Source organism: Schistocerca gregaria, chromosome 1, assembly GCF_023897955.1.
Source record: "Schistocerca gregaria isolate iqSchGreg1 chromosome 1, iqSchGreg1.2, whole genome shotgun sequence".
NCBI classification, from domain to species: Eukaryota; Metazoa; Arthropoda; class Insecta; order Orthoptera; family Acrididae; genus Schistocerca; species Schistocerca gregaria.
In genome coordinates this window covers 305,841,967-305,854,379 of record NC_064920.1, presented here as the reverse complement: position 1 = coordinate 305,854,379, position 12,413 = coordinate 305,841,967, and the positions used below count along the sequence as shown (strand labels likewise).

Below are 12,413 nucleotides of genomic sequence, written 5' to 3'. Positions count from 1 at the left end.
GTCATGGATGGGTCTCCCAAGGCTATCAGTAATTCTGATGGAATGTGATCTACCCCCGGTGCTTTTTTTCGTCTTAGGTCTTTAAGAGCTCTGTCAAATTTTTCTCTAAGAGATTTATTCTTGCGTTTTTGCAATTGTAAAATGTTGTTAGGCTGTCTATAATGCAACTCTCATTTCTGCTGAACAGCTAGTTTGAGACCTCAAAGGCGTCAGTCTGCATTGGTGGCACGTCATGAGGTTAGGTAGTTGTATATCTCGGTTTCTGTCTGTCCTTTTATATTCGATTCTTAAAGATAATAATGTTGGGATGGGTAGGGTGTGTGCATCCTGTGTGCGGACGTAGGAGCAGCTGGCCGCAGTTCGCGAAGAGCTGAATGTGCTCTTGACCAGGGTTACTCGTCTTCAGGCTGCTGCAACGTTTGCGTTGCTCGAGGCAGAAGGCTAATGTGGAGACCGTCCTTCTGGCATCATTCACTCACCCAGTTAACGTACAGGTGGCTGTTCCTTCATCACGGTCCGAGCAGCCACACGGACGAAGGATTTACTAGTTAACAGTTGCGTTATGAAGCCCCTTAAGAAGATACCGTTTAGGTCTGGAAAGAAAGTGGTGGTGGTGGTGGTGGTGGTGGTGGTGGTGGTGGTGGTGGTGGTGGTTAGTGTTTAACGTCCCGTCGACAACGAGGTCATTAGAGACGGAGCGCAAGCTCGGGTTAGGGAAGGATTGGGAAGGAAATCGGCCGTGCCCTTTCAAAGGAACCATCTCGGCATTTGTCTGAAACGATTTAGGGAAATCACGGAAAACCTAAATCAGGATGGCCGGAGACGGGATTGAACTGTCGTCCTCCCGAATGCGAGTCCAGTGTGCTAACCACTGCGCCACCTCGCTCGGTCTACTGAGATCGAATTTGAATGTGACAGTGAAGTTATCTGGTCGCGTATGAGTCTAGGTGAAATCAAGGTAATTGTTGGATGCTTTTACAGGCCATTCGATTTTGCTGCAACGGCTTTAGAGTCACTGACATAAAGCCTATGGTCTATAATGTGAAAATACCCACAACATGTAATATTAATGGAGGCGAATTTAACCTATCTAGTAGAGATCGGGATATTCGTGGATTCATTGTAGGGGGTACAGAAAGAGTCTTGAAAAGTTCTTTGGAACACGTTTTCCGTAAATTGCCTTGAGCAGCTAGTTAGACAGTCGATACGCAATGGAAATATTTTAGACATTATTGCTTCACACAAACCTGACCTAATTGACGGCGTCAGTAGTGAGACAGGGATTAGTGGCCATGATGTTATCATGCTAAAGTTAATAAATCAATCAAGCAGGGCGAGAGAGTATTTCTGCTAGAAAGAGCAGATGGACAGTTGTTAGCATCCCACTTAGACAATGAAATGAATTGACATCATTTACTCCCAGTACGAGGGACGCAGGAGAATTAAACAGATTGTACATCACAAATTGGACAAGTACATGCCGAGTAAGTGGGTTAAGGACGGAAAAGACCCACCCTGGTCTAACAGCGAAGATCGAAAAATGCTTAGGAAGCAATAGAGAATGGTAAGTGACCACAGACAAAGCTAGAGAAATTCATGCATGTGTAAAAAGATCGATGCGTGAAGCTTACAACGACCACCTTCATACCATGACAACAGATGTTGCCGATAACACGAGAAAATTCTGATCCTATGTAAAATGCTTAAGTGGGCCTAAGGCTTCTATCCAGACACTCGTTGACCAGCACGATGTGGCTGCAGAAGTTGCAAAAGCAAAGCCGAAAACTGAAATGTCACATTTAAGAAAGCCTTCACGTGGGAGAATCATACAAGCATACCGGTGGTACAGAGAAACAACTGAAAGAATTGAAAGCATGTAAGTCGCCAGATCCTGATGGAATCACAATTCGGTTTCACAAAGCGCACTCTACAGCATTGCCCCCTTAACTGAGATTTATCGCGAATCTATCACCCAAGAGACGGGATAAAGCACAGATTACTCCTGTACATAAGAAGGCTAAAAGAACGGACGCGCAAGGCTACAGACCAATATCTTTATAATCGGTTTGCTGCAGAATCGGTTCGAATAAAATTTCCTTGAGGCGGAAAAGCTACTGTCCACAAATGAGCGCTGTTTTAAAACGCATCGCTCGTCTGAAACTAAGCCTACCTTTTACTTACACGAGATCCTGCGAAACATTGGTGAAAGGGCAATAGGCGGATTCCATATTCGTAATTTCCATAAAGCATACGACACGGTGCCGCAATACCAACTACAACGAAGGTATAATCATGCTGAATAGGTTACCAGACTTCTTAAGTAACAGAACACAGCATGTAGTCCTCGATGGCGAGTGTTAATCAAAAACAATAGTCCAGAATGAGATTTTCACTCTGCAGCGGAGTGTGCGCTGATACGAAACTTCCTGGCAGATTAAAACTGTGTGCCCGACCGAGACTCGAACATCAAGTGGTGGAGCACTTGCCCGCGAAAGGCAAAGGTCCCGAGTTCGAGTCTCGGTCGGGCACACAGTTTTAATCTGCCAGGAAGTTTAAAAAACAATAGTATCTACAGGAGCACCCAGAGAAACGTGACAGACCCGCTGTGATTTTCTATGTACATAAATAAGGTATTCAGGTTGAGCAGAAGTCTGCAACAGTTTGCTGGTGATCCTAATCAAATGGCGCCCCTATGAACTACCGTCCCATTTGTGCGACTAGATTCGTGACGGAAAGTCATCGAGCAAAACAGAAGTAATTCCTGGTGTTCCCCAAGGAAGTTTTACGGGCCCTCTGATTTTCCTGATCTACACAAACGATTTAAGAGACATGAGTACCAGTCTTAAATTATTTGCAGGTGATGCTGTCTTATGAAATCATCAGACGACCAAAACCAATTGCAAAACAATTTAGACAAGATATCTGTATGGTGCGAGATGTCACAATTGACTCTAAATAATGAAAAGTATGAAGTCATTTACATGAGTGCTAAAAGGAATCCGCAAAATTTCGATTGCACGATAAATGACAGAAATCTAAAAGCTGTAAATTCATCGAAATACTTACGTATTAAGCTTAAGAATACTTCAGTTGTAACGATCACATAGATAATGTTGCGGGTAAAACAAATAAGAGATTACGATTATTGGCAAATACTGAGAAAATGCAACAGGTCTACTAAAGACAGTGGCTACAGTATGCTTGCACGTCCTCTTCTGGAGTACTGCTGCGCCGTGTGGGATCCGCATCAGGAACGACGGAGGACATAGAAAAAGATCGAAGAAGGGCAACTGGTCTTGTACTACCGCGAAATTTTGGAGAGCGCGCCAAGGATATGATACAGTACTGCAGCGCCTTTGGTATTCAGCATTAACGAGGCCTTTTCCGCTCGCAAGTATCGGGCTTAAACACCCCGTGTTCCCTAAAACGACAATCATTGGCTTCAAACATTTTACTGTCGCGGCACCTTCCTCCTGGAAATCTTTCCAGGTACGAAAGTTGAGCGCGAGCGCAATTGCCGTCAGCTAATCCACCCATCATATTAGCATCAGCCATCTCTATATTTGTGACATTGGCATTGCGCGAGCCAAGTCTGTGATGAACTGTACGTAGTAACCGGCGTGTTAGCAACGGTCGTATTGATCGCTGGAACCTGAAAACAAGCAGTGACGTATGTCGCATCGCAGCAGGAACGTGTAAAACAAAACGATGGCTATGCCAACGTAACCGGACGTCTCTCATTGTGTGTTTCCCATGACTGAGTTAGAGAAAATGAGTTGTAACATGGATATAAAGCTTTTCGAGACCTATGTTCGCATCACATGACTTCTTCGTCCATCTGTGAGGAATGTATCCTGCAATTTGTGCCGTAAATTTTTGTTAAAAGCTGTAAACAGGTCTCTTTGCGCGTGGAACAGGAAAGGAAAGGAAATGATTAGTAATGGTATGGGGTAACCTCCGTCAGGCACTATACAGTGGCTTGTGGAGTGCAGATTTAGATGCAGATAGTGACGGTGGGCGCGTTGTTTCAGGCAGCAGCGACCTGCCGGCCGGCTGCGGGAACAACCACTCGCTGGACCGGAAGCTGCTGGCGTCTGCGTCGACGGGCCGACCGCTGATGGGTGCCGCCAGCCTGGAAAGCGTCCGCAAATCCCCGGCTAGAGCCGCCGCTGCCGCCGCCGCCGCCGCGCTAGCCAACAGGTCAGCTGGCACTCCGCATCACACTACATGTTGTTCTCTTCAGCGGTACAGCTCCCACATAGCAATCCAGTAACGGCAACTGGGCCCAAGTTGACATCGACCATTTGCACAAACTATACAGGAAAATCTGTCTCGTTTCTGCTCCTCTTAGAAAGTTGTACTTGTTGTCGTCTTCAGTCCGGCACCACTGTGCGGTTCGATTAGCGACAGGAGCTTTTAGGACGAGTCCGGTGACCAGCGTACTGGTGGAGCCTGGTGTCCCTCCACTGCAGATCAGACGTGCGCAACTGCTCGCCAGTTACGCAGCACACATTCATAGGTCCCCTGAGCATCCAAATTACCGTCTCCTTTCCACGCCCGTTGCAGTCCATCTCCCGCATCGGCGGCCCTTTACCACCTCTACTTGCGGTCCATTCACGTACACCTCCATGTTGTACGCCTCGGCCGCAGCTTCGTCTGAACCTTTCGCATGGCCCTAAGGGATCTGTTAATCCCGCCGCTCTCCGCTGTCACTGCCTCTCGATTCTTGACGTCTTCTGGGACTCTGAAGTGGTTTACACCGACGGCTCAATGGCTGGTGGTCACGCAGGCTTCGCATATGTTCATGGAGGACATATTGAGCAGCACTCCTTGCCAGTTTGCTGCAGTGTTTTCACTGCAGAGCTGGCGGTCATATCTCGTGCTCTTGAGTACATCCGCTCATGCCCTGGCGAGTCATTTCTCCTGTGAACTGATTCACTGAGCAGCCTACAAGCTATCGACCAGTGCTATCCCCGCCACCCTCTGGTAGCGTCCATTCAGGAGTCCTTCTATGCCCCGGAAGAGTCCGGCCGTTCCGTGGTGTTAGTGTGGACCCCGGGACACGTCGAAATCCCCGGCAGCGAACTTGCCGACAGGCTGGGCAAACAGGCGACGCGGAAACAGCTTCTGGAGACAGGCATTTCCGAAGCTGGCCTGCGTTCTGTCTTACACAACAAGGTTTTCCGGCTTTCCGGAGACGGAATGGCATAACAGCACACACAACAAACTGCGTGTCATTAAGGAGACTATGAATGTGTGGAAGTCTTCCATGCATGGTTACCTACTCCGTCGCGAGGACCCACCTCAGTATCACTGTGGCTCCCAAATGACAGTCACCCACCTCTTGCTAGACTGCCCAATTTTAGCCACTCTGCGGCAGACTTTTAACTTTCTCAGCACCCTGCCTTCGGTGTTGGGCGACAATGCCTCCACAGCAGCTTTGGAATTTACGTTTTATCCGTGAGAGTGGGTTTTATACTTCTATGTGGGTTTTAGCCCATGTCCTTCTTCCCTCTGTGTCCTCCACCCTAGTGCTTTTTAGAGTGGAGGCTTTAATGTGTTGCAGAGTGGCTGGCTTCCCCTTTTTATTCTCGTGGTTGGCCACCCACTGTTATCTACTCTCATTTTTACTCTCGTCTGTTTCTAGCGTCTCTCTGTTTTCTTGTCCTCTTTTGTTCCTTTTAGTATTCGTTGTCTTCCCTTAGTTTTTGTAGTTTTTCCTTTCTTTCCGTTTTGTGTTATATGTTTCGTCCGTTTTATTCTCACACTTGTGGCATTGTTTTATTAGGACCAAGGGACGGATGACCTCGTAGTTCGGCCTCTTCTCCCGCCTCTAAACCAACCAATCTTCAGTCCAAAGACTGATTTGATACAGCTCTCCATGCTACTCTCTCCTGTGCAAGCCTCATCATCTCCGAGTGATTATTGCATCATATATCTTTCTGAATCTGCTTACTATATTCATCTCTTCGTCTCCCTCTACGTTTTTTATCCCGCGCGCTTCCCTTAAGTACTAAATTGGTGATCCCTTGATCTCTCAGAACGTGTCCTGTCAACCTATCCCTTCTTTTAGTCAAGTTGTGCTACAAATCTTTGTCTCCCCAGTTCTTTTCAGTACCCCCTCATTAGTTTATGCTGTACCCATCTAATCTTCAGCATTTTCCTGTAGAACAACACTTCAAAAGCTTCTGTTCTCTTTTATCTACATTGTTCATCGTACATACAGGGTGATAATTATAGTGCTATATGAAAATAAACGTAAGTTAGCTACAAACTATGGTGTGCACACTATTCAACATGTAAACTCCACTTCAGATATTCGCATGACATGTTCGATATACTTGCCATCATTGGCGATGATGTGGCGTAGACGAATAGGGAAATTCTGCATGACCTGCTGAAGTGTCGGAACACCGATGCTGTCGATGACCTCGTGAATGGCTGTTTTCTGCTTAGAGATGGTTTTGGGGTTATTTCTATACATTATTTCTATACACGTTGTCCTTAATATAGCCCCACAGAAAGGAATCGCATGTGGTAGGAGAATGTAGCAGCCAATCGATGCCCATGCCAGTGGCCTCTGAGTACCCCAGAACCAAAATGCGGTCCCGAAAGTGCTCCTCCAGGGCGTTAAACTCTCTCCTGCTTTGATGGGGTCGAGCTCCGTCTTGTACAAATCAGGTCTTGTCGAAATCAGGGGCTTTCGGTAGCGGATGAAATCATCTACCAAAACCTTCACGTACCTTTCGATATTAACCGTACCATCAAGGAACATCGCAACGATTACTCAGTGATTGGACACAGCACACCACACAGTCACCCGCTGATGCTGAAGGGACTTCCCGATCGCGAAACGCGGATTTTCGGTCCCCAAATGCGCCAATTTCACGTATTGACGAACCCATTCAAATGAATGGTCGCTAAACCAAACCATATTAATTCCCATCATGCCCCGCGGCCAACAGTGGAGTTCGAACGTCCTAACGCAAACCGTTCAGAAATTATGTCCACTTTTTCATATAATTCAACAATTGTCATTCTGTACTCCACTTCCCACATGGCTACACACCGTACAAATACCTCCAGAAAAGACTTCCTGCCACTCAAATCTATATTCGATCTCAACAAATTTCTCTTCTTCAGAAACGCTTATCTTTCCATCACCAGACTAAATTTTATATCCTCTCTACTTCGGCCATCATCAGTTATTTTGCTGCCAAAATAGCGAATCTCATCTATTATTTTGTGTCTCGTTTCCTAATCTGATTCCCTCTCCATCACCTGATTTAATTCGACTACATTCCACTATCCTTGTTTTGCTTATATTGATGTTCATCTTATACCCATCTTTCAAGACACTGCCAATTCCATTCAACTGCTCTTGAAGTACTTTGCTGTCTCGGATAGAATAACAATGTCACTGGCAAATCTCAAATTTTTTATTTCTTCTCCCTGAACTTTCATTCCGTTTCCAAATTTTTCTTTGGTTTCTTTTATGAATTGCCCAATGTACAGAATGAATAACATTGCGGTAAGTTACAACCCTGTCTCACTCCCTTCTGAATCACTGCTTCCTTTTCATGGTCCTCGACTCTTGTAATTGCCGTCTCGTTATCTACAAGTTCTAAATAGTCTTTCGGTCCCTGTATTTTGCCCCTGATACCTTCAGAATTTCATGAAAGGGTATTCCATTCAACATTTTAAAAAGCTTTCTCTAAATCTAAAATTTCTAGAAAAGTACGTTTCCCTTTCCTTAACCTATCTTCTAAGACAAGCCGTAGGGCCAGTGTTACTCCGCGTGTTCCTACATTTCTCTGGAATTCAAACTGATTTTCCCCGACGGCGGCTTCTATCAGTTTTCCCATCCTTCTGAAAAGAATTCGTGCAAGTATTCTGCTACCATGACTTATTAAACTGATAGTTCGATAACAATCACACCTGTCAGTACATGCTTTCTTTGGAATTGGAATTACTACATTCTTCTTGAAGTCTGAGGGGAATTTTGCATGTTCATGTATTTTACACACCAGATGTACGACTTTTTTCAGGGCTGGCTCTCCTAAGGCTATCAGTAGATCTGATGGAATGTCGTCTACTCCCTGGGCATTCTTTCGACTTAAGTCTTCCAGTGCTTTGTCAAATTCTTCTCCCAATATCATGTTTCCCATCTCCTCTTCATCCACTCCCTGTTCCATTTTCATAGTATTGTCTGCATGTCTCCTCCTTCAGTCTTAGAACTGAAAAGTCGTTGCTTGGTCACAAAAACGATCTTTACACCGACGACATGTTCACCGCTCGTTAAATCATCTCTCTCAAAGTGCACACAGTCTATAAGCTTTATATTTTAAAAAAGTATATGAATACTGAATCTTTTGTTTTCCAAAACTTTCTACTCTTGTAACGTACTTCAGATATAGTATTCAACCGGTGAGCAATACTGACTGTTGGTTGGTCCAGTGTTGCGCATATGAAAAGGGTCGTGAAACGAAACTTCAAACTTAAGTAAATGTCGAATTTGAAATAATTAAAATGATCATTCACCAGCAAAATCAGAAAACAGCGCCCTAAGACATATGTTACACAAACTAAATAACATCGCAATCAACAAACAAAACTGTAAAAAAGAATTACAAACAACTCGGCTCACATCCACAAGCATATAGTGCAAAGATTCAACCAGAAAATCAAAACGCAACTAAAAAATATGAAAAAACAGGCACTAAAGAATCTCACACACTAGAGTAATCAGTGAAACACACATCAGTAGCATTCATAACATAGGTAACAGGAAGAAACTGTACACTTTAACATGCAAACACAAAACAACACACAGGATAGCAAGTGTATTAAAAGAAACAGGGAGTACACATTGCTTACAGAACAAGAATCACACCTCAGTTACATATATAAACAACGAAAAACCAGGTAAATACCAAGGGGCAGATATACTACTTGGAAGAATGTCTATCACTGTCTTTGACAACAGGTAGTAATTTCAAAACCAGGTATTAGGAATACAGGAGGAGATGGAAGTATGAAAATAGCCATTCTGCCTTTGCCGATCACCTGAGAAAACAGACATGTTCCATCCAACATTGAACAAGACATGAAAATTATTAGAATGAACAATAACAACAAAAAACGCCTGACATTACAGGAAAACATTCACATACAAAGAGCCCTTGCAATGAAGAAGAAAATAATTAATGACCAAATCAATATAAGCAATAATTCACTGATCATGTTAGCCACTTAAACAACATCAAACAGAAATCTGAAACGCGCTCACACACACACACACACACACACACACACACACACACACACACACACACACACACACGAAACGAAACATAAACACGCAGAGACCTTTGTAACACTACAACAGTAAACACGCACCTTTGATCACAAAATAAAATCGTAAATGATGTGTTGCAATAAATGTAGGAACATGGGGACCGAATTAACACATTTCCAGGACCACACACATGGACTAACAACCCTGGAAATCGTGAGTAACAATCTACTGCTGTTTAAGGTGCAATGCACACACAACAAAATATTCAAAGCTGAATAATGGATATGGGTTTTACTTTAAAGAAAATCGCTCTTGAAAATGTCAAGTTTGATTATTGACGAAGAATGACTGCACAACATAAGAAAACTGTAACAATTGCGAAAGTATCTCATTACAAAAATTAGACAAAAATGTTCAAATGGCTCTGAGCACTATGGGACTTAACATCTGTGGTCATCAGTCCCCTAGAACTTAGAACTACTTAAACCTAACTAACCTAAGGACAACACACACAGCTATGCTCGAGGCAGGATTCGAACCTGCGACCATAGCGGTCACGTTGTTGCAGACTGAAGCGCCTAGAACCGCACGGCCACACCGGCCGGCAAAAATTAAACATCTCAACCAGTTGTGTAAATTGTGACATAATGAAAACAAAGAAGTCAAATTAACACTGATCGTAAGTTTTATTAGTTATCAGAGGGACAAAGATTTCCTCCAAATAACATTTCTGAAAACAAACATGTTACATTAGATGGATTACCTTAGGAAATTCCTCCAAAACTCTTCTCCGTTAATACAAAGAATGAAATAACGTTATAAACAAGTTTTCGTCGCCATAATAAAGTATTTCAGACAGTTTGCACCAGATTAACAATTAACAGATCTCACTGTCTGAAAAACTCGACTACTCGCAACTGCGCCTCAAATAAGAATGCCCCAGCGGTGCACAACTGACTACGAACAAGTGAACCACAGATAAAATTAAACACAATCAAGGATCTTGTTCACTGCTCGTGCATTGCGCTTAATCTTTGTCCCAGTACAGAAAGGTGAATTACTTAAAACAGTAGAAAACATATGAAAACATTAAGAGTCCTCTCTACCTGTTCACTGCCGTACTAATACATCATTCTAGGTGTCGCACGTTTCGCTCCTTTCCGGATACAACTGTCCAACACAAGGATCTATTCATTAAGGCTTTAGTTCACGTGTGCATAAAAATGGAACGTGAAGTTGGAAAAACTCCTGTTAATACTTAATTTCCACCATTTCAGTTTCGGTATTGATCCATGTAACACGAACGCAACAGCGTCCTTCTCAGAGATAAGTTATGCTCCATGCGCACACTGACCTCCATCTTTGAACATCGTACATTCATCGCTAAACATTGTGAGACTGCAATCCCTCCCAAACGTGAATACTAGCCGATCTACGCCTGATTTGTCCGTCAGTCTACCCAATTTTGAACATCTTCGTATAGAAAAACATCTGAAATTCGTTGAATCTTTCCTCTTCCGATTTCCCGCCCAGTCCATGTTTGGTTTACGAACAGTGCTGCGCTCTCAGAAATTTATCAAATTAAGGCCTATGTTTGATATTATTGGTCAGGAATTCTCTCTTTGCCATGCTGGTCTGCTTTTTGTGTGTGTTCTTGCTTCGTCCGTCTCGTGTTATTTTGCATCCAAGATCGTCCAATTCCTATAATTTGTGGTCCCCAATTTTGATGGCAAGTTTCTCACTAATTTCATTACTGCTGCTGCTGATTACATTTATCTTTCATCGGTTTACTCTCAATGTACATTTTGTATCCAGTAGAAAGAGAGGAAAGCCACATGAGCAACGATTCTTATCACTGGTATCCTTTGACCTTGAGTTTTTAATCCCACTTTTGATCTTTCTTTTGTTTCAGTCATGGCTCCTTCGATGCATAGGTTGAACAGTAGAGGCGAAGACAGCATCTCTATCTGCAGCCTCTTAAATTGAAGAAAGTCGCTCTCGGTCTTCCATTATTATCGTTCCTTCTTGGTTCTTGTACATATTGTACATTACTCATTTGTCCCTATAACGTACACCTTGTAACGTCCCTCTTATCTTCATTTGTTTTAGTTTTCAGCGATCGAAGATGGGTGAGGGATAGTTATTTGAGTGAACACCATTCAAAACGACTCTTTATGAACCTTACGCTGCAGTCATGGACTGTGTGGCTGGGCCCGGCGGAAGTTCGAGTCCTCCCTCGGACATGGGTGTGTTTGTCCTTAGGATAATTTAGGTTAAGTAGTGAGTAAGTTTAAGGACTGATAAACTTAGCAGTAAAGTCCCATAAGGTTTCACACACATTTGAACGTTTTATGAACCATGAAGTTTCTGAAAATTTAGATGGAAAAATATTACTTTGATATGATCATTTTATACTTCATTTCCAGACATTTTGCAAGTAAATTGCTTTTCTAAATTAATCATTCGCGTTGTAACTGTCCATGGTAGGCTTTTGAAACTGTTAAAATATGTTCCGCCAATGGAAGACACTAAGAACGCCTATACTGTTCCTCCTAATGATCCAGGAATAGACCGAATGACTGCTAACTATTCCTCTGACATTCAACGTAATGATTCCAGACTCGCAGCTCATCATTTCAGCAGACTGTTCAAATAATGATAAAATTATCTCAAGCATCCAGCCACATAAAGTGATTTAAAATAAGATAGCTGCGAGGTGTACTTAGCCGAAAACTCGTGACTTTCAAACCATTTAACGCGACTCGAAGCTTTGTCAGTGCTCATATATATAGCCGCGAAACCATGCATACGTATATTCAGTATCTCTTCAGGGAAGAAACGTGAGGGCGGGTTTAACGCCTCAGGATGCTGCGTGTTAAGATGGCTAATTTATTCTCTAGCCGTTCTACTACGCTGCCGTGAAAAAACGAGTCTACGTTTTGCCGTCATGAGCCACCATATCAACACAGCTGCGGCCAGGCCAATATTTCTTCGTGCTAGATTTGCCCTACTGGGAGAGAGAATACATCACATCTGGAAGCATTTGGATACAAACGGCCGCGAGCTAATGGTCGCCCACCTGCGGCTCACCGAGTCGGTCTTAGCTTTGTATTGG

General features: G+C 43.4%; 1 protein-coding gene across 7 annotated transcripts in view; it reads left to right on the top strand.

Moving 5' to 3' along the window:
* LOC126342775 (leucine zipper putative tumor suppressor 2-like) overlaps positions 1 to 12,413 on the top strand; it is a 1,028,822-nt gene that overhangs the window by 991,122 nt on the left and 25,287 nt on the right. For all 7 annotated transcript variants that reach the window (XM_050001884.1, XM_050001885.1, XM_050001887.1 and 4 more), the window contains one exon: positions 4,032 to 4,200. In XM_050001884.1, the coding sequence (XP_049857841.1) occupies positions 4,032 to 4,200 (169 nt within the window). The remainder of the gene's footprint in view (positions 1 to 4,031; positions 4,201 to 12,413) is intronic.